Raw genomic sequence first — 23,789 nt, 5'->3', positions numbered from 1 at the left:
TGTCTTAGTCAAAATAATACATTGAATTAACCAAATTATTCTTCTCACATAGATTCAACTGAGCAGCCTGAATCTGGTACAAATGAAAATAATGTAGAGCAGGCATCAATCAACGAGTCCATGAATGTGTTGTCAATAAAGGATGAAGAAGAAAAAGGTGAGCATGGACAATGACGTAAAACACACTCCAGTCATTAATTACATCATTGTACCCATTGTTTGTTTTAGAAGCCATGAAATACAAAAGGCAATCCATTTGGATCAACTACACAGCTTTCCATGTCAAGCATGTCATGGACAAAAAATAAAGGCACAGAAGAGGATTTCCTGGAAAAGAAGCTACACGAGGGATAGACAAACTCAATTTGCAGACTTGGTAATTCCCAGAGCAGCGCTAAACCAGCAGGACACCGACCCCTGAACCTTTAATGTAGCTGGATCATCTCGTTCTAGCCTTCTGTAGTTAATTGTAAGTCTACAGTAGAGCACAAAAAGCAAGGAAGGCCAAGCATAAGACCATCAGATACCTCCATATTAACACTGGCACCACTTTCTACTTTTGTCCTTTCCTTTAAGAACCTAAAGCATTCTGGGCGTTGTAGTTTTGGTTCACTTTATTTGAACTAATTTATTTATTTACCAGATTACAATGAATTGCAAAATTAAAGTGCAGGCTCTGAGCACAGTGTCCTCATTCATCTTGTAATTGTAGACAGAGCCGATTCACAGAACGATTCAACAGAGGACTCTAGCATGCGGAGAGGGATCAATCAACCAATCAGGGTTGGTAAAGCGCAACTACTCATCGGCGAGGGTATCATGGCGGCTCCGTAGTGTGCTGGGGTTATCCGCAGAGCCAGGTCTTGAGGTCCTTCATGAACTGGGGCAATGTGGGAAATTGCCAGAGGTGGGTGGGTAGGGTGTTCCAGGCTTTGGCTGCGAGGTAGGCGAAGGATGTAGGGTTTCCACCTCACTCCATGTAGTAATCATTGAGTCTGGTTAGGTGGCGAGCACGGCGGACGTGGAACTCCCACTTCTACTGATGATATCTGGCCGAGAGAGGTGTCATCTGACTTGATGAGATGGCTGGGCAGTCTGGAGGAGGGGGGCTCTGAACAGGGAGTGAGGGCGATGATAGGACTGCTCCCCACACCTCATTTCTAGTGCCTGGACTCTCCTGAGAATGTAGTGGAGACAGACATTACAGCAGTGCCGTGAAGGAGAGCTGAGGTTCTAGAGTGCTGATCTGGATCTTTGCCTGCGCGCATGTCTGAACGATGAGTCACATGAGCAGTTGTGAAGCTCTCTAGAGAAAGTGCAGTTGAGAGAGTCTCTTCACAGCTCTCCAGGAACTTGATAGACTACTTTTTTGATGGATTCACACTGGTAGGGGAAACACAGCTTTTCAAGATTTGGGACAGTGGAGATTGGGGAACCAGCCAGTCTGAGGCAACTGTGGCGCTGGAGCCTGGCAACTAAAGGAGACCATGAATGCTGCATCGCAGAGTCCTTCTAGGAACCCGAAGACCAAGGGGCAATGGAAGAAAAGCAAGAGGGCCAGCAGGGGGCTAGTAATCTCTGGAGGGAGCGGCACCCAGGTACTGTGAGCTCAGACAGGTACCCTAGTGAGGTGAGCTGCAGCAGAGACTCTGATCCTTGTTCCTGTGAGCCCTTTAAGGGGCAAGAGACTGCGCGGAAGCAATCCAGGCATCTAGCAGGCCTACATAGGAATCACACACCAGGGCACCCAGTTTACTTCATGGCACTGAGGCAGAGAGAAAACGGAGAGAAACAGAGAGAAAACGGAGATTGTATCTTATTGATATCCACCCGCCATCCCAAGTGCGATGTTTAGACCCCTGGGGTGTGTCTTGAAAGTCTTGGATTATTGGTGGTTTTTAAGACATATGATTGAAGCTCAGGATTCCAGGGGGCCCGTTTATTGTAACATCCACCTTAACCACAATACGCCAGTCACTATCACATATCTTTTCCCTCCTCCGCCACCAGGCAGCGCTGTTCCCAGGCTGTCTCAACCTTCCTTGGCCAACCTACATTCCTAACCACCCAGGTAGCTCCTTCTTCTTCTTTAATTGAATCCTCAGTTGTAGTCAACGTGGCGCTGCATGCACCTTCGGCTTTGAACGGGGTAAGGGGTAGTGCCAGATTCATCATCTGACATCCGGAAACTGGTGCCTTTTGAGGATTGTTAAACTGAGAGCATACCACTCAGTGTATCCCTGTGTTCTTGAGTGTCATCATTGCATGTTACATAAATACGGGTAATCCCTTTGTTAATATTTAATGCTGTTGGAAAATGTACTGAAAATATTAACATTGATAAAGTTACAAAAAACTCAATCGGTCTGCATCTGGTTATGTGGTTCATGCTGCTCATTCATTTGAGTAATTATTTTGGCCCTAAATCCATCGTTTTTCTGCTCACCATGCCATTCCAGTTTGAACTCAGCCATATGCAAATCAGTCTTGACGCTGTGCCTCATAGGACCAGTCCAGCCCGTACTGCCAGGCCAGGCACTCCCTGGACAGAAAACAAGCATCCTAGGACCGACCCAGATCTCTATACTGGGGTGAATGAACGACATTGTTCTGCATTCAGTCCAGTAATTGTTCTTTTTGCATTTGTCACCCCGAGTGAGACGTGTATGCTCAGACATGGATCCCGTGCTCTCCATGCCACTGGAGTCAAGCTATCCTGGCTGAAGAGGGGTGAAACCCCGAAACCGATCCTAGGATACTTGTTTCCAGTCCAGGGAGGACCTGGCTTGGCAGTCCATGCCTGACTGTTCCCACAGGGCACGGGTCAAGACTGATTTGCCTATGGCTGGGTTCAAACTTGAAATGGCATGGTGAGCAACGAAAGTATGGATTTAGGCCCAGATCTCTGTACTGGGATGAATGTACGACATTGTTCTGTATTCAGTCCATCAATTGTTCTTTTTGCATTTGTCACCCCGAGTGGGAAGGGTATGCTCAGAGTGGCTCCCGTGTCCTCCATGCCACTGGAATCAAGCTATCCTGGCCGAAGAGTGGCGAAACCCTGAAACCGGCCCTACGATGCTTGTTTCCAGCCCAGGGAGGACCTAGCTTGGCAGTTCGGGCTGGACTGTTCCCATTGGGCACAGGGTCAATACTGATTTGCATATGGCTGGGTTCAAACTTGGAATGGCATGGTGAGCAAAAAAATTATGGATTTAGACCCAGATCTCTGTATTGGGGTGAATGTACGACATTGTTCTGCATTCAGTCCATCAATTGTTCTTTTTGCAGCTATTTAACAGCAGCCACAATGAATGACAATAAAATACAAGACCATAATTAAAAAACAACAGTATCCATAGTTCTTAGAAGAATCACTATAACTCCCGTTATAAGAGTGCATCAAAGTGCAGCATTAAAGAAAAGATCCTAAACATTGATTCCCATTGTAGAACCGCATCTTCTTGCTGCCAAGACTTCCTCACCAGCCAAGTATCCCATCTATTCCTGTTTTATTCATATGAAACTAAGCAATTACTTGCCCTGCTTAGCAAAATGTCAGTATAATCTGTGAGCTAGAAATGCAGGTCAATAAAAAACATGTCTGAAAATATGTTGTCCTCATAATTTTTTTTAAAACTCTTTTTATTGATTTTATGCAACAAAAAACACCCAAGCAGTGCAAGGTTCCACTCAAAGAAGAGTAGAGTTTCTAGTCAGAAGTCGAAACAGTACATTTGAAAAAAAGACTGTATACCTCACTGAGCTTAAACACCGGATGTATAAAACAGCTAGGTGACAAGAGTACATTGAAGCCAAGTCATCACTCTAGTTATACAGTCCATCCAGTTCAGATGCCGAGGGGTCACATAAGTGCGATGCAGGAAATTAAAATTGAGCAGTTTAAACCTATGATTGCAGGTTACCCTCCTTGCCAGCCTGCATGCAAGCGCCCAGTCAGCATCCTCAGTGGATTCCTCCGACTCATGTTCCCAGGCCCCACGGGAAGTGAATACGGCATAAGCCATATCGCCTCGGATCGCTTTGCAAAATAAGGAGATAAGATGCCTCCCCTCTTCCCACCGAAGCAAGGCTCTCAACATCAAGGAGGACTGAGGAGCTGCAGGGAAACCAGCCCAGATCTCCTGTGCAACACTCAAACTTGGCATAATGGATGAAGTGACACAGTCCCACCTCAAATGTCTACAAAGCCTCCTGTAAGGTAATGAAAACCTCCCCGGGGTACAGGTTTCCTGCCTCCTGGGAAACCCTGGCCCTCCAGAGATCCATAGACATATCCCCATCAATTGCCCTAAACAGAGCTAGGTCCCAGAGACAAAGCTCCCCTGTCAAAGTTTTGTATTAATCATTAAGCATATTAGCAATACAAGGTTGGGATAATCCTAGTCTGTCATTAATAACATTGAAAATGCTAGTTCACAAATGCAAGATATTGCTTGATTCTGTGACAGGACCAGAGGTTTAAGATTATGCAGGTATAATCCTGTTGAATAATCATCAAAACAGGGTTACCTATTAGCTTAAATTAGAATTACTTAAAAGTAAATTCTGAAGATCATTCCACCAAATGCATGATATCCTGCAAACTTGACCCCAAAGAGAATATTTTTGACACCGTGTCACCTTTGACCGAATGTGCCTCTAAGATGAAGTATCAATACCTGCCTCTGAAAGACTCCAATGTACCCATTCACCAGAGTTGGGAGTGATAACTGGTTTTAAGGGTTAGACAAAAAAAATAAGAAGCTGTCCAGACAGAAACTTAGATTTTTCTTGAGACATCTTCATACATATGTAAACAATTCACAACATACAGTTTGGGATCTTCAGGAGAACTTGGATATGACATTTGCTAGAAACAACATGGATGACTCTGAGCACTTAAGAGACCAGGCAGGGGATAATCTTCTCCAGATGATCCACCACTGAGATTATGTCCTGCGGAGATGGCTGACCTATCTGACTGTTCTGAATTGATAGTCATTTAAGAGAGGCCCTCGGCCTGTAAGCGTAACATCTGCCCGCAATGGATCAATATCCACTTCCGAACACTATTGTGCCCATCTATCCCACACTGGTCAGTAGACCTCTGCAGATTCAGTGAGAACCTTAGCATGATGCTGGCATTTGCACAGATCGATTCACAGGAGGGGCCTATATAGGTTTCCTCCTCCATAGAACTAGGACGTTCTGTATATTGAAGAGAACTTCTCAGAAGCATACAGGTTCTACAGTGAGTGGACATTTTTGTTTGACAATCTCTTTTAGTCTCTTGAAGTTGAAGATTTTAAACAGTAACAAGAATTTTGAGGATTTTGCTACCTCACTTCGAGACATGTATGCTGTAGCTCTTTATGTTCATAAGCCCCTCTGACCACCTCTTGAATCAAAATGTAGGATAGTGTGGTCCTGAAGAAGGTGGCTGGATGAAAATAGTTTCCACACCGAAACACTCGTTGACCATTTTTTGGAGTGACTCCAGCTCACAACACTACAACAGCTAAAATCATATCTGTTTTCCCTTTGTATTTTGTTTTTGTGTATGTGAAGAGTGGCTGGGTTGGTGTGTACGGAGGGCATGATAGGTGGTGATTCTGGTTGTGTGTAAGAGCGAGTGGATGTTGTGTGGGGGTGATCCTCAATTTTTAATTTCTAATGTGTTTAATGTGCCCAATGTATAATGTTTCATCAAAGCAACCTATGGAATAACATGTTCAAATTATGTGAAAGCAATTACGGATCTGAGTTTTATTTAATCTTTGATGATATCAAGAAAAGATAAATAATAAGAAATCAAGAATAAACTATGTTTAACACGGAGTAAAAGGATTTTTCTTGGGGATTCAGAACCAGAGATATGGACTCTGCACTTAGAAAGAAATACAGGTCAAGTGGGAATTTGTTCATTGTTGCTAGAAGTAAGGGGGAATACTAGGTACTTATTCCAATGTATTTGAAGTCAGACTGAAAGTCAAACCTTATATATTCTCTAATGATAGAAGATATATTGTCTCTAGGGTTTCACCCGTAGACCACCATATTGTTAGAGTATAGCAATACAAGTAGTTTATGATCAGTGTATTTCATGGTAGTATCGGAGTAGTGCTGTCGTAATCTACATGCCGGGGGTTCTAGCGCTAGGGCAAGCCTGATGGGGAGAGGGGCAACCCTGCTTATGCCTCGCTTTGTTGTTACAGGATCAGAGACAATCCAGTTAGCCCGAATCCATGCAGGGGATAGGTATATAGTACCTGGGCCCAGTCCATTAGAGAATGTGGCATACAAATTCTCTGGAGCACAGTGAACGGGAAGTCCCATTCCAAAGAGTCAAATTCCTGTGTCCAGAAGGATAGCTACGGGTTCAAGGCCAGGGTCCAGCTTGTGAATAAGTGCGAACAGTGTTTGCAAATTATTAGATTTGGACTTTGCAGGAATTAATCCTAATTGGAGAGGTAGAACAAGGCCGGGAAGCCATCTTAGTAATTGATTTGCTATCCTTTTAGCCAATATTTTGGTATTTGTACTGATGAGCGATAGTGGCCTTTATGATTCACACAGGTCAGCGGTTTATCAGATTTTAGAAGTGTAACCAGAAGACTTTCTCTCATTGAGGGATGGTGATGCGCTTTTTGTGCTTACCTCTTCAAATAGTGCAAGTACAACAAAGCTAGTATGGAGGCAAATTATTTGTAGTATTCGCTTTGCACTCCATCTATGCCAGACAGCTTACTGCCAGGTAATACATGTATAACTGCTATAACCTCTTCATTGGTGATGGGCTGCATTGTGAAACTCACAATGTCAGCTACTAAACCATGAGATGTGATTCCAGTGGAACACTAGGACCATCCCCTTGGGAACACCTTGATCTCCTCTTAAGAACAGAGGATTCCACAATGTTTAAATGCGTCAAGTTTTTCTTTTTATTGATCAAAAGTTCATTAGACGTTGAATCAAAACATATTAGTTTCATTCACATTTTCACTCATTGGAGAGCATGAGTGACACCTTGATTCATGAGACATCATTATAGTTCAAAATATCCAATGCATTTCGGGCTGTACTATGCGCCCTTCATCAGGGAATAATGCTGTAACAAAAAAATATTCCAAGTCACCACCTTCCATATAACATTACACAGTTCATTCAATTGAGCATCTGATGATTTTAAGGCGTGTATCTATTTGGTTATACAAAGCGAAACGTTCTTTAAACCAGAATCAAAAGGCCAGTTAACAAAAGGTAAATGACTCACATGTCTGTTGAGTGCTTTAGTAACTGCTCAACCGGTGTATTAGTGCTGTTGTAAAGAAAAAGAAACGCGGATTGTAATGGATTGTGTGAACGTAAGATAAGAAATGTGGCATGGCTGCCGCGTTTTGGTGAATAAACTAACCTGATATTCGGTAAGTCCAAACGTGAGTGTGCCCACACCGGTTGAGCAGTTACTAAAGCACTCAACAGACATGTGAGTCATTTACCTTTTGTTAACTGGCCTTTTGATTCTGGTTTAAAGAACGTTTCGCTTTGTATAACCAAATAGATACACGCCTTAAAATCATCAGATGCTCAATTGAATGAACTGTGTAATGTTATATGGAAGGTGGTGACTTGGAATATTTTTTTGTTACAGCATTATTCCCTGATGAAGGGCGCATAGTACAGCCCGAAATGCATTGGATATTTTGAACTATAATGATGTCTCATGAATCAAGGTGTCACTCATGCTCTCCAATGAGTGAAAATGTGAATGAAACTAATATGTTTTGATTCAACGTCTAATGAACTTTTGATCAATAAAAAGAAAAACTTGACGCATTTAAACATTGTGGAATCCTCTGTTCTTAAGAGGAGATCAAGGTGTTCCCAAGGGGATGGTCCTAGTGTTCCACTGGAATCACATCTCATGTTTTGATTACTGGCGTGTTTAGGGGTATTCACGCTACCCTAGGTGAACCCGATTGTATGAAGCTACACATACGAGCTGTGCATCCTATCCTAACATCAAGCTACTAAACCATGCCAGGTCATTGCTCTCTGTATGTTGTAATATCTGGTGAGTTGCCTTTTGAGATTTGGTAGCATAGAGGTCGGAATAAAATGCTATGAATGCAAGTAGTACTATCCCTAACCTTGTTAGGCACACCCTGGGGCGGTGTCGCCACTGCGCCAGCGATGCCCCCTTACTTGATTTGGGATTCTTGCTATCTAAGCGTTTAATCCCAAGACATTGGGAATTGCCTGAGCCTCCCCTCTGATGGCCTGAAAACAGTTGCTACTAGTGTGGGCCCAAGCAGAGTGTACTGCATTACACATCAAAGATACTTTAAGAATATGTAAGATCCCCAAAGCCGCCAACTGGGACTCAATACTACATGACTTCCAAAATGACCTCTCAGACCGCCCAGATTCTACAGCGAGACTGGATTCGGAGTCCTAACCTAACATTCCGCTAAAGCTTAACGAGTCAGCGCCATGGCAGCCCCTCATATTAATTAGGATATTGTGGGCTTAAGGATGGGAAGTATATACACAGTTTTTTATGCTAGGGATTGGGGGAGATGGGAGAGGGCTGGGAAGATCCAAGTTGGGCTGATTTGTTCCGATGTTCCTCCACCCCGCCTCATTTCTTATTTTTTCTTCTCCTTGATGTATTCTTTTGTAAATTATTTTGAGACAGACTCCCGCCTATGCCGACACCACATGTCACGAACCCTGCAGTAAGGACCCACAAGCGCTCAGTAATTTTCCCTGTGCATTGAAACGTCCATGCCTTTGGACATCTGATTGCAACCATATGACTGTTCAATGCTGCATGTAGCACTTTCATGTGCGAGAACAGTTGTGCTCTTCTGCTGCCTTCGTATGTAACACAGGTGATGTTGATATAGATTTGGTGATCCTGCACTATCGATCCCTTACCCATGTTCATGCTTCTTTAAACAAAAATAATAAAATAAATGTAAACAAAAATTAATGGAAGTAGTGGTCTCTGGGTTTCATAGCACGACTGGCCATCGCAGCAATATTGGTATTGGCCTGTAGAGATTTGAGTGAGTCTGCTCTGTATCTGCAGGGCCTCTCCCCTTCCCCATAAGACCGAACTGTCGCTCGCTTACAGAAGTATCTAACTTTACGCTTAGCTATCTCATTGTATTCTGTGATTTGTATGTTGAATGACAGCTAGCTAATAGTGAGGGCTTCAGGGAGAGTTCCAGTTTGAGGTGTGTATTCCCAATCTCTTGCTCCAGTTTCTTTAGGTGGACCTGCACTGTTTTAAGAATCCCATGTTTCCATAAACACACTCCCCTCACCAGTGCCTTGAAGGCTTTTTGGAGAGTACACATGCTGTAAACTTTACCAACATTATTCTTAAAGTATCTAGTGATTTCTGCTAAAGCTCATCGCTTAATACAGAGTCTGCTAGAGCATTGGGATGTTCCCTCCATGTGAATTGGGGTCAACTCCCAGCTGCCAAAACTAGCTTAGCAGTGCAGGTGCAATAACTGAAAGGGTTTTTGCCAAATGATGGACAGATTGTGGATGTCCATTAACATCTTTGGTTTTCAGCTAGTAGTCTAGTTGAGACAAAGAGCCATGCACAGAAGACATAAACATACCCTCCGGCTTGGTTGGGCGTCTGTTTCTCCATAGGTCCAGCAGACTGTGTGGTTTTAGCAGACCACTAATCACACTCCCAGTCGCCCTCCAGTGTCATCCTCCAGTGTCTGCCTGTTTTGTTAGTGGGGTTTAAAGCAGTAATTAGATTCCTTACCCATAATATTTTCCTGGACACTATATCTAGAAAAGTACTTCAAACATCGTTGTTATAGTTAATAAAGCCAAACTTAATGCCAGAGTGCTTTGTCTAACAATTACAGAAATAGTGACTTTAGAAAGTCACTATTTCTCTGCCTGAACCTCTGGTAGGCTTTCTCGAGTCAATCCCCAGCTAACACTTGAAGCTTGATTGCCCTCTACCAGGCGGTGTGAATGACTCCCAGGAGAGGAAGCTAAAGGACTTTTGGTGGGACGAAGTGTGACCTCCTACTGTCAGGATGGCCTGGGGACTGTACAAACTTCAAAGGGGAATCCCATGACGGAGGCAGATGTAACTCACACCTAGGCCTGCCAGTTCCATTGTCCAGGTAGTCAGGATGGCACCAATACCAATGGGGGAAAACCTGTTTCAGAACAGGTTTCCTAGACACAACTCAGAAGTGTGCCCAGAGGTCTGATCAGAGGAGAAAGGCTCTGGCAAGTTGGAAATTTGCTTGGACCAGGCACTGTGGGCTTGTTTAGGACCAAAACCCCAGGTAATAGGGCCCGCTACGAAATTTAAAACTGCCCTATTGGAGTCTACCTGCACGCTTGCAATGTTTACAGCCAATTTCAGCATTCTGGGTGATCTTAATTTTCACTTCAGTCTTGTGCAAGACAGAAATCTGCAGTTTGCTTGCGGATTTGGCAGCTTGCCAATTAAATCAGTTGGTCCCCGGCTCTACCCATTCAGCTGCCATCTGTTAGACCCCATCTTCTCGAACATTCTTTCTGCTACGGTGGAGACTCCTAAACCCATAGGTTGGTCTGACCACTTGTTGGTATCTATGTCCTTCCCTGCCTCCGAGCCCATTGATAAGGCTGCTCAACTGCCCGTTTTTAGACGCCCTTGGTGTAAACTGAGGCTGGAGGATTTCCACGCGCTTCTTGCTGCCAGCCCCCCAGAACTACACAACGATGCAGATATGGTCTATAGATCATTTTGTAATTGGATTGTCCAAGTGTTGAATTCTCTCATTCCAGGTAAATGGTTTAAAGGCCGCACTTTGGACGCTAGCCCATGGTACAACTCGCTGACTGCATTGCGGAAAGCGTGTAAGAAATTGGAGCGCGTGTGGAGAAAGGAATATGACCCGGTGGCAAAAAAATGCTATTTGGCCGCGATCAAACACTATCATAGAACTATTTGTACTGTTCAAGTGGCCTATTATGCCAATGAAATAAAACTTAGTCCAAATCCAGCCACTGCTCTTTGTGGATCTCCGTCACTGCACTCTTTGGTAGCTATTCCCAGTATTACGCAGGAAGAGTTTACTCTGCTGAGTAGGAAAGTTAAATCTGGCTCTCCGGCCAATCCTTTAAAACCTGTCCAGTTCAGGCACTCACTTTCTTTATTCCTAGCCATTTTGTGCCAGGTTGTTAACACTTCTTTTTCTACAGCTGTGGTCCCAGTGACGTGGAAACAGGCGAGGGTATCTCCTATACTTAAAAAACCTTCGCTATACCCAGCAAAACTGGAAACATTTCAGCCCATATCTCTCCTTCCTTGGGTAGCTAAGATTGCAGGGGCTCATGTTGATAACATACTAATGAGATTCCTGAACACCAATAACATCTTGGATCCTTCTCAAAATGGTTTCCGCCCTGGTCACATCACAGAGATTGCTCTCCTGGCTGTGACAGAACATCTGCGGACCATGCTCGATTCCGGTCACACGGCGGCTCTGATCTTGCTTGATCTGAGTGCCGCATTTGACACGGTTTTGCATGGGATTCTGCTACAGCGTCTGGAGGAAGCTGGTGTTGTGGGCCTAGCACTAGAATGGTTCAGATGGTTTCGGACCGAGAGATCCTTCCAAGTGTCGGCCCCCCGTTTCTTTCTCAGGCTCATTCCATTGGTCAGGGGGTGCCTCAGGGCTCTGCACTGAGCCCCATATTGTTTAATTTATATGTTCAGCCTCTTGCAACGGTGGCCAGGAATATGGGCCTCACCATGGTCTCGTATGCAGATGATACGCAGTTGGTGGTGGCCCTTTCGGATGGTTCCACACAGGATTCTTCTAGGTTTAGGAGCAGCCTGGCCTCCGTTGCGGAGTGGATGACTATAAATTGCTTCCAGCTGAACACTAATAAAACAGAGGTATTGTTGGTGGGGAAGGACAGGAGCTTGTGGAGTGAGCAATGGTGGCCGAACGCTCTTCGTAATACCCCCACCCCTAAGTCGGTGGTTAAGAATCTGGGGATATGGATGGATTCTACCCGTGGTTTTCAAGATCATTCTAAAAAAGTTGCTGCCACTTGTTTTGGCCTCCTTCTGGGATTTAGACCTCTTTTGAAGTTTTTTGACCCACCTACGCGTCAGTTGATTGTTCAATCAGCCGTTTTGTCCTGACTAGTCTACGCTAGTTCTCTCCTGTTGGGGGCTAATCAGGCTGAGGTAATGTGATTGCAGCGTGTTCAAAATGCTGCCGCTAGAGGCTTGTTGGAACTTCAGCATAATTGCCCCTCTGCTGGCGCCATCCGGAGGCTACATTGGCTACCTATGGCCAAGCAAATCCAATTTAATGCTCTTTGCTTATCTTTCAAGATCTTGAAGCTTGCCTCGCTCAGCCTCCTAACTAACTTACTAGCCCCGTATGTTCCCACTCGCCAGCTGCGCTCTTTGGGGCAGCATCTAGTTAGAGTCCCCCGTGTGAAGCGCCTTTGGGCCGAGGGTCGATCCTTTCGCTGCTTGGCAGCTAAGCTATGGAATTCTTTGCCTCACCAGATCCGTAGCATGGATCTCTTTTTGGACTTTAAGAAAACAATTAAAACTTTTCTCTTTCCCTCTGCCTAGTCTTTTTTGTCCTTCTATTCGTTTCATGCGCCTTCCTGCTCTGGTTCTTAGCCCTGATCTCCCGATGCTGGCAGCGCCGGGACGCCTCCTCGCTGAGGCAGCTGCGCGCTATATAAAACTAGATAACATAATATAACATAACATAACAATGAAGTCAAAGTGGGCAGGATTGCCCCCGGGAAAGTGTTTTTCTATTGCCAGGGAGATTCCACCTCCCACATTCTAATGCAAGGCATAAAAGTGGCACTCTTGAAAACAGAAGAAGGATTGTACCTTCAGATTTTTCTGCCCTGATGATGATCCCCCGACCTCAGTTGGGGATCGAAACGTCGTTGACAACTACATCTTGACTCCAACCTTTTGCTTATGTTATATGTGGAGCATAAGATTTTTACCATTTTTTGACTGATGTAAAAAATGTATCACTGAAAGTCGTTTTGGAAACATATTCCTGAGGTCTGGAAATCTGGTGATTTCCAAACCCCGCCACCTCTTGCTCACTACATTATATTATATGCTTTTTGTGTTCATTGAATGTTTAAATAAATACATTGTTTCTATTTGGACACATACCCACCCAGCTCTGATTGCATTCCTGTATGCATGCCTTTTTGTTTCCTTGATAGGGACCATTGTCACTTATAACAATAAAGAAAAGTGACAAAGAATCTCCTGGTTCAATGAACACAGTCTATTGGGCTGAAATGAGCATACTTTTTCCCCCATGGAAAAGGGGGTTAAAAGCTGAAGACATAGTTCGCTCTGCCCGCCAAACTTCTTTTGCGTTAGACTTTTGCGTTGTCTTTTGAAAGGACTGTAAGTGACGGGCAGGAGTAGATGGAGACCCTCGACAGGTCAGAAGGACCAGGCTGAAGAGGCAGAATCCGATTGAGACGTGCAACGTCGGCAGAAGACGCTCCTCTGGCGTGAGAGGAAACTGTGCACCAGAACATGGCGCCCTTGTGACAAAGTGAAAAGGAGGAGGAAGAGGAAGAGGTTGCAGGCAGGTCTACTGACTGCAACAGACGTTCTGTGAAGGCACAATATTTAAATAATGATGTCGAGTCTGACAGACGAATGATGAAAAAGGGACAAGTATGGCCGACAGTAGTCGGAGCAATTCTGTGTCCTAAAGATACCACTAAATCAGCCGATTGTAAATCATTACTTTTAATAGGAAAGAGTAAAGTCCCTTATCATGGCTCCTTTGAGCAGCAAGAAAGAGGCGGTTCTACGGGTATTCCTTGTGTTTCCCCTGAGCCGCCCCCTCGGGGCAACACTTCCTGCCATTCAAAATGAAAACTTTTCAACCATTGCTAAACATCCTGGGGGATTTTATAACTTTTCCCCAAATATTCCAGAACTGGAGTTAGAATACTAAATAAGCCTCTAGGAATATTTGGGGGAAAGTTGCCCTTTCCCCAAATATTCTAGGTCTGAAGTTAGAATAGTAATTTTGACCTTCCAGTGTCCACTATGCTCACTGCTGCCCTGAGGGCGCAGTTCATGGCAAGAAACACGAACGAGCTGTTCTACAGTGGTGATCAATGTTTGTGCTCTATTGAATTGTTATTGGGTGATGGACTCCTGGGAGTTGTAGTTTTTCTTCTAAGAACTATGGATATTGTACTTTTTTATGTCATCATGTTTTATTTGTCATTCCTGTTGGCTGCTGATAAGTAAAAGCAAACGTAGATTGCACAAACTGAAGCCTCTGGTCCTGTTATAGAATTGTCTTTGAACAGCATGACTTCATGAATATGTGTTTTAATTGTGTGATGATTCCCTGTACTTATCCGATTTAAAATAGTCTCTCATGCATTTCAGTGGAGGTAGAATTATACTGGCAAGTAGTATCACAGCAAGACTAAAATGTGCCTGTGGGCTGATTCAAGATGTTATTGATTATGTTTCATGCCAGTTACTGAAGGAGACTGAACAAGCTAGCCAGTGGTTTGAAAGGGGCTGCCGAGAAACCCACTCTGTGTTCAATAAACACAAGAGGCCTGGCTGTAGCGTTGAGAGAGATGCAGAACCATTCTTTTTTTTAACATTTTCTCTTATATTGAGACATTGACTACAGTAAAGCATTTTCCCTAAGCTAACCAAACTGTTGCTCATTTATCATAGGTTATTCAGAGAAACGAGAATCCCGTATAATTCAAGAGAACGAAGAAAACGATTCAACCATCGGATCTGTTGACTCCATTTCAATACAGGATGAAAAAGACCTTTGCAGTCACTGAGAGCCAAGAGGACATGGCTGCTGAACACATGGTCCCACAATCTGCTGCTTTTAATCCAGACTCAGATGTTTTCGAGGATTGGCTATTCAAATTATTGATCAATTCTATGCTTTGAAATAAAATGTATGTGAAGCTTATGTGTACGGATCTTTAACACGTGAAAAGGTTAATGTGTTCTATTACAATCGTGGCAATTATTTATGCAGAAGTTTAGATGTTCAAATGCAGGTTTTCTTTGTCATAGTTTTATTTGGAAAATTCATCCATACAGTCAATCATCAATCAACATTCGTCGTGAAATCATTATGATACATACAGACACTCTTCTTGTCAGTCTAATAAAACGACAGCTAGTTCTTTTAAAAGGGAATGACTCACCTTAAATCCATATTTGACCCCATGCCATAAACAACTTTCCTTCCATTACAATTAACAATAAAGTCATGTAGTATCCTCATTTGTTAATGGAGGCCATCAGGCATGAGAACGTCTTTGGTTGCACTGATAATGCACCTGAATTTGGAGCAAGCGGGCAAATATGCTTTGTTAACATCAAAGTCTCTTTCCATTCCTACATACAGGCAGCACTATCTCTAGCACTATTTTGATGTAAAGCATAAACGCAGCTTCAAGCAGGGCTGTAGGCACAAACATATTTCGTATTGCCGATTTCAGCAGGTCCTTAAATTTGCAAAAAATTGCTTACATTTACAAAAATGCCAGGAACTGTCTTCCCCTTTTAGATACAACCTTAATCTTTATTCATTTGTACTGAATCCTTGACTGAATCCAGTTTGTGAATCAGACAGAGCTCTAGACAATTCCCGTGTGCTGTTAATCAAATTTGATGATATACTACATGTAAGCAAGCAGAAAGAGTCTGGCGCAAGTCTTATGAGGCTGGGAAAAAAGCTTGTTATTTAGCAAAAGTTAAGAGCTATCATAGAGCTATCTGTAGGGCACGGGCAGCCTACTATTCTCATGAATTTAATAGTAGCTCTAATCCCACGAAGTTGATCTTCAAAGTGTTAAAAGATCTTACAGCCAACAGAATACCTATGGCTGAGATCTGCTCTCTCTCACATTGTGAAGATCTTGCGGTCTTCTTCATGGAAAAAGTGTCTAAAATATATCGCTCTTTTCCTAGTACTAGTCTGACAATGGAGGATCAGAGCTCCAGTCCTAGTGCTAACCTGGCCCTATCCACACTCCCTGATCTATCGGAGGAGGAGTTTGACAAGCTGGTCGTCAAAGTTAAATCTGGGTCACCTGCTGATCCTCTTAGACCAGCACAATTTAAAGAACTAGTCTCACTATGCCTACCTCCTATACGCCAACTCATAAACCTATCTTTTTCCTCGGGCATAATTCCTCCCAAATGGAAACAAGCGTATGTCACTCCCATCCTGAAAAAACCTGCACTGGGCCCTCTTAAACTGGAGAACTATCGACCCATCTCCCTTCTCCCTTGGATTGCGAAGGTAGCAGAAGCCCATGTTAATGGCATTCTGTCTAACCATCTTCAGTCTGCTAACATCTTGGACCCTTCGCAGAATGGTTTTCGTGCTGGTCACAGTACCGAGACCGCACTTCTATCCATGACAAAAGACCTGCGTTCTGTGTTGGACTCGGGTCAAACGGCGGCACTGGTATTACTCGACCTCAGTGCCGCGTTCGACACTGTATCGCACGCAATACTTCTGCAGCGTCTGGGAGAAGCAGGTGTCAATGGTGTGGCACTTGAGTGGTTCCGGTCGTTTCTTACTGACCGCACCTTTAGGGTCACTACTCCACCATTCGAGTCGAAACCCTATTCTATCGAGCAGGGAGTCCCGCAGGGGTCGGCACTTAGCCCCATGCTGTTTAATCTTTATGTGCAGCCGCTGGCTGCTGTCGCCAAGCGTTGGGACCTGACTTTGGTCTCCTACACTGACGACACGCAGCTGGCGGTCGCACTTAGTGGGGATTCAGATCTTGAAGCCACAAGATTTCGCGAGGGTCTTAGTGCAGTGGCCGGATGGATGACGGCCAATTGCCTACAGCTCAACGCTAAAAAAAACGAGGTCTTGATTGTGGGCAAGCAGAGCAATCTTTGGGGTGACAAATGGTGGCCGTCAGAACTGGGCCCTATCCCCACTCCGGCAGTTGAGGTGAAAAATCTGGGGGTTTGGTTTGATTCCTCCCTCAGCTTCTCCATCCACACAAAAAAAGTAGCGGCCTCCTGCTTTGGGATCTTACGCGGTTTACGGCCGATTTTGAAATTCTTCGACGCCCCTACCCGACAGCTGATAATTCAGGCTGCCATATTATCCAGACTCGACTATGCGAGCTCACTTTTGCTCGGAGCTAACCTGATGGAAATTACTAGATTGCAGCGCGTTCAGAATGCCGCCGCCAGGGCTCTGGTCGGCCTTCCTAGATTTTGCTCGGCCAAAGAAACTATCCGTAAGCTCCACTGGCTATCACTGATTCAGAGGATTGAATTCAAGACTTTATGTCTATCTTTTAAAATTCTGAAACAATCTTCGCCTCAGATATTGGAGCATCTTAATACTCCTTATGTTCCTCTTCGGCAGCTGAGGTCACTTGGGCAAAATCTAGCCGTCGTTCCACGTTTCAAGAGAAGCAGAGCAGGTGGCCGCTCTTTTAGAGTGTTGGCACCCAAGCTGTGGAATTCTCTTCCTGCCCATATTCGCGCCATGGATGAGTTATTGGCATTCAGGAGAGCCGTTAAGACTTTTATCTTTCCCATTGGTTCTTAGGGTTCCTCCGTTTGGTTTCTTTTCTCGCTCTGACTGAGTTATGTTCCTTTTCCAAATACAGCGCCGGGACGCCCCTTTGCTGGGGCAGCTGTGCGCTATAAAAATGGAAATAACATAACATAACATACTGATGCACAACTTTTGCATCTAATGTAACTTCCTATTGCTTATTTTCTCTGTGTACTGACTCATTTTGCACCATAATGTGAAACCACACTTTTATTGACTTTGCACCAAAATGTGATGTTGCATCTCAAAGTGTTTGCACACTCCTATTTGTGTTGCACTGGGGGTAGTTTCTGTTCTCTCTCAGGGGATCTTCATTGATAGGTATAAGCACTAAATAGTCCCGCCCACGTGCGGGTATCCCAGAGCACGTTTCCATAGTATATCTTTTTAAGTGTAGAAGTTCGCTTTTCTTCAGGATGGACCGTAGAAAGACTTAAGAGAAGAACGTTATGCAGCCTATAAAAAAGGCTACAATGGCCACATTCTTAAGATTGTATTAAAAAAAAAAACATATATATGTATATTTAAAGCCAATACTTTGTAAAAACAGCTTAAACCTCTTACACAAACACTTTTTGTTAAAGTAGAAAGATGAAGGATAGCATGACAGTGTAGACCTATAGGCTGTCCTTATGTGAGTGTAAAACCAGCGTCTGTGACTTTCAGGACCCAGAGAATACTAGTATCCCATCATGCCCAGCAGGTGGCAGTATCTTCAGTTCATTTTTTTCACCTCCCGGTGACAGGATCTTGGAGCACTGAGCTCAGCCTTTTTGGCTTTTTCTCTCCAAAAATACTAAGTGGATTTTTGTGACAACCACATCATTCAGCGGTTTTCAAAGTCCCTTGCATTTTCTGTCTTTTTATTACAGGAATTTGTGTTATTTTATCAAATAAAATGGATTCTTTATTTGACAAGTGTCTTGCCTGTGGGAGAAAGAAGATCAAGTCAGAACCTCATGATGTCTGCATCATCTGACTTCCAGAAAGCCCTGTTCCTGACAAATTCCAGCACTGCAGAAGGTTTTCAAGCCAAACCGTGAGAAAAAGGAAGAAGGTTCACCTCCATGGCACAGAAGAATGACGCAGGAAGCCGGCACAGTCTGAAGGTGGGATATCAGAACGAGGAGTGGGTCAGTCCTCTACAAGGGCTCTCCCATTTACCTCTGAGGATCCCATGCATGGTAGTTCCAAAAAGAGTTGAGAGGATCGATATTGAGACAAGGTACAGCACAAAATTGCTCTCCATCAAGGGCTGGGTCGACGTCGAGGAAGAGGAGAAGAGCAACGTCGAGACATGGTAGGTCGATGTCGAAGACAACTACACTGTCGAAACCCAAAAGGTCGGCATTGAGATATAGGAGGTCGATGTAGACTTCAAGAGCATCAAGACGTGGAATATAGGAAACAGAGACGCATTTCTTCATCTCCCGACTCACAATACTCTACAGTATACTCTCCTTCGCCAATAGTGTTGCCACACTCTCCTACTCCTCCGCCACCATCTCCTCTGCCGCCTCTGTCACCACACCCACCTCTACCACCTCCAACACCTCCTCCTCCAGCACCTCTGCCACCAGTGACAGTTCCTCCTGTTCCACCTGTGGAGGCCCCTCTTCCGAGGTCTAGAGTTTCCCCACGCAGATTACGTTAGAGAACTTGCCATCGGTTGTGACATTCCAGACATTGCCACAGATCTTGATGTTTTTGCTCTCATCCATCCTCAAGACGCTGTCACCATCCTCATGCGTCTAGATCAAGATCACACACAAGGTCTAAACACCATTCCACCTCCTCTTTCAGTGCAGGAAAATATTTCCCCCCATGCAATCAGACTCTCCACCTCTACAGGTTTCTGCAGGACTTCTCCAGGAGGTATTGGTGAGAAAGGCTGCGAAACGGAATATCCCGATGTCTGTAATAACTCCTCCCACATCAGTTATATTTGAGACGCATCACCACCGGTCAGGTCAAAACCTCTCCTACCTTAGGTTCTGGGGTCTTTTGGAACCAGGAATGGAATTATTCTTGACATCAGCTTCGGCTAACTATGCTCCATCGAGGCTACAGAAACAATATAGACCTCCAGAGCAGGATCCACTTTTTCTCCGCGCCAACCCACATCCAGACTCTGTGTTCATCTTAGCGGCTAAAAAACATCATGCTGTGATTCCTTCGTCTACTGTACCACCTGACAAGGAAAGCAAGTATCTGGACTCAGTGGCCATAAGGTATGCAGTACAGCTGCGACCACTATGCAGGTGGCGAGTGCATCCGTGCTTCTGGGCAGGTATGATAGGGCCTTATGGGACTCCCTACAGAAGTTTGCTGATGACCTCCCAGAGAAAAAAGGAAAGACCTCCTGGAGGTTGTCAATGAGGGGATGATGGTCTCCAACCAGACCATTAGTGCAGGAGCTGATACATTTTTGCTTAGGAGCACACAAGCACTGTCATGGGGTGACATTACGCAGACATTCTTGGCTCCATCTCATGGCCCTCAAGCATGAGTCACAACAAAGGATCCTTAATCTGCTATTATCAGGATCCACACTCTTCACCAATCACACGGACGATTAGATGGCTCGGATAAAATCCGAAATGGACACCGTTAAGGCGGTTGGCCAACAAAAGCAAGCAGCACAAAGAATGACCTACAAACCCTACCAACTGTGTTTTTTTCCCTCAGAGGGTTTAAACCCCTCACTGGTATCAAGGTCGCTAGCAATTCCAGCAGCAGAAGCCTTACCAGCAACAACAGCAGCTGCAGCGTAGAGGGAGAGCTCAACAGCCTTCTCAGGGGGAAAAGCCTACACCAGGCCTTGAATCTTTCCTTCCCTCTCTTCCATTACCTACTTCGGTTGAGGGGAAGCATTTAGCATTTTCTGTCAGAGTGGCAGTCCATCACACAAGACACCTTGGGACTCAATATTGTTTAAAATGGGTATTGTCGCAGGTTCATAAGTCGTCCCCCGAATATCCCACCAAAACCATCAAATTGCCATCTACAGATGCTAAGATCAAAAGTCAACATCCTTCTGCAAAAGCATGCGTTGAAGACCTTTCTTCTCAGACTACAAGGAAATAGCATTCATTCACAATACTTTCTGGTAAAGGAAAAAAGTTCAAGAAACGAGTTCAGACCCATTTTGGATTTGAAACTAGCCAGCAACTGGATTCAATGAGAAAGGTTTTGAATGCTGGCACTGCATCAGATCTACCCCCAGTTACACCAGGGAGACTGGTTCTGCTTAATAGACCTCTAAGATGCGTACTTTCATATACCAATAGCCAAGAAGCATTGCACGTTCTGGAGGTTCCTCTTGGGTCAAGAGCATTACCAGTACAATGTGCTTCTGTTTTTTTTAAAACACGTTTTACTGAGTTTTTATTGGTACTACAGCACGGCCTAAGAGGCCCCTATACACACATCAAGATGCAGTACAGTTCTGAGCAGTACAAATATTTCAGATCTTCAAAAAACCAGGCACAAACCAAATACCACCCCGCCCTGCACCGAATATCGAACTACTGCAGTGGACTGGTGAAAGCTACAAGCTATTGCTATGTCCATCACTATATGACCGTATTTATTGGCCAGTGTGAGACCCAAAAACAGAAGGTGTTGCTTATACCTGTTTCCTCCGATCTCGTCTGTGCTATGTAGGAGAACAAGTAGGAGCTGCCAGGACAACACGTGAGCCAGGCAAAAGGTTACCCAGTGCCAAATAGGCTGGAGTGTGCTGCAGCTACATTCCGTAGGGAGGAAAGTCCTTCCTCCCCACCACATCGGAGACATGTTTGGGATGTTATCATGCCCATACGCCAAAGGCTGGGCTGAATATGTGCGGTTTATGTATTTGAACTGGATTAAGCTATACCGTGTTGCGATGGCTGAGCCACGAGGACTCGCAATGGCCTCTGTCCAGTCTGTGACATCACTCTCCCACGCCACCCGTAACACGCCCAATGTGGTTTGACTGTGTGTGACTAAGGTTTGATATATTTGCCTGATCTTGTGGACGCCCAGATCTCCCATTACCAGTCGCCCATCAAGTGGGTTGTAAATACTTGTAGCACTGGCTGCAATGGAGCTGATACTCCTCCTGCAGCTGTTGAAAGGATTTGAGCACCGTCCCCTTCATGATATCTACTAGTGTCGATAGTTTAAGGAGGTCTCAAACGCGGAACCCAGGTAGCGCTGCCACCTGCGGAACGTAAGTTCCATGCCACAGTGGGGTCGCCCGAGTCAACCATTCCCTACAGCCCAACCGCCGTACCACTCATTGACATAATTAAACAACTACCTTGGCCGCTGGGGGTAGGTGGTCTATGCCTGCCTGACTATAGAGGAGAGCTAGTAGTGCCTGGTTACCCATTGCGTGTCTCTCAACTGAGAATGCCGGGTCTGTGTGCGCACTGTACCACAATTTGTTTATGTCAAGTAGGTGGAAGCAGAGTAGTAGGCGTATATATCTGCTGCAGCGATTCCTCCACAATAGGCAGATTGTATACAAGTCCAAAGGGCAACTCTGACTGCCTCTCCCCCCCCACGTGAAATGGTTGAGAATTGCATTAATCTGTTTAATATTTGGTTTGCGTAGCTCCCTGAGCGGGAGGACATCTCCAATTGCACTCTTTTGAATTTCCAATAAAGTAATCACTCTCCAAATGTTTCTTTGACATGAATTTTTTATTTGTGATTAGTCATCTGTGTCATAGGGCTTTCTTCAGTGATATGACATTCTATTTTGTTGATTCATACATTAGTTCTCATGCCCAATGCATTTCGGGCTATGCCCTTCATCAGGGGGTTATTTCTTATAAGCGTTTGAATATGTAATCCGTCGTTTTTTTCGAAATACGGGTTAAAACTCTAGTTTATTCGAAGAGAATGCATGGGAGCGACTGTTTTTTCTCCTGTGGTATACTGGTTTTCCCGTAACGAGACGTCCTCCCGCTCAGGGAGCAACGCAACCCAAATATTGAACTCGTCCTCTCACTCAGAAGGATTTACCAATTAGCAACACCCACCCTCAACAAAACAGGATTAATTTACACACCAGGTATGCGAAGTCCTTCTCCATTTGGATAAAACAAACGTTAATCTGTTTAAACCACGATTGTGGGATATCATAGGGGAAGTTCTAGAGCCAATACAGCAGTCGCGGTAATGAGACCGTTTTGAAAATACCGGACCAACCAAATAAGGGGCAAGAGAGACCCCGCATTCACCTCCTCTCAGATGCATGGAAATAGGGGGTTAATGTTGTGCGTCAAGGAGAGGGTCAGGCTGGGGGACATATATACTACGGTACTGGAAACCCCTGATGCGTGGGTCTGAATCGATGACATAATATCGACAGACAGAATATAGACATACAAAAATATCGACACAAAAATATCGAAATCAAAAATATCGGAGTTCTATCTACATAAAGGTAAGTACAAAAATATCGAAAAAATATATAGCAGTACAAAAATATCGAAGTTAAAAATATCGTTTTTTTAAATGTATTAATAATAATGTAAAAATACATATAATTTAGCAAATTATAAATATAAACATTAAAACATATTTAAAAAATAATAACTAATACATACACATTTAAAATAAATTAAAAACTACATATAAATTAATATATATACTTACTCTACATATTGCAACAGTAGGAAAAGCGTTGGATAGCGTAGGGGTAAAAATTACTATTCCCACTCCAGAGAGTGCAACAGTAGGGAAAGCGTTGGATAGCGTAGGGGTAAAAATTACTATTCCCACTCCAGAGAGTGCAACAGTAGGGAAAGCGTTGGATAGCGAAGGGGTAAAAATTACTATTCCCACTCCAGAGAGTGCAACAGTAGGGAAAGCGTTGGATAGCGTAGGGGTAAAAATTACTATTCCCACTCCAGAGAGTGCAACAGTAGGGAAAGCGTTGGATAGCGTAGGGGTAAAAATTACTATTCCCACTTCAGAGGGTGCAACAGTAGGGAAAGCGTTGGATAGCGTAGGGGTAAAAATTACTATTCCCACTCCAGAGAGTGCATCAGTAGGGAAAGCGTTGGATAACGTAGGGGTAAAAATTACTATTCCCACTCCAGAGAGTGCAACAGTAGGGAAAGCGTTGGATATCGTAGG

At 44.2% G+C, this 23,789-nt stretch overlaps 1 protein-coding gene across 1 annotated transcript in view; it reads left to right on the top strand.

The window, feature by feature from the left end:
• Window positions 1-15,037, top strand: part of FAM216A (family with sequence similarity 216 member A) — a 199,292-nt gene extending 184,255 nt beyond the window's left edge. Inside the window, exons 7-8 of the mRNA XM_078666130.1 lie at window positions 53-157; window positions 14,768-15,037. Coding sequence (XP_078522256.1) covers window positions 53-157; window positions 14,768-14,883 — 221 coding nt within the window. The 3' untranslated portion in view covers window positions 14,884-15,037. The remainder of the gene's footprint in view (window positions 1-52; window positions 158-14,767) is intronic.
• Window positions 15,038-23,789: the final 8,752 nt, after the last annotated feature.

This window comes from Lissotriton helveticus, chromosome 11 (genome assembly GCF_964261635.1).
Source record: "Lissotriton helveticus chromosome 11, aLisHel1.1, whole genome shotgun sequence".
Classification (NCBI taxonomy): domain Eukaryota; kingdom Metazoa; phylum Chordata; class Amphibia; order Caudata; family Salamandridae; genus Lissotriton; species Lissotriton helveticus.
The sequence above is the reverse complement of the archived record's forward strand: the minus strand, read 5'-3'. Positions and strand labels throughout refer to the sequence as shown.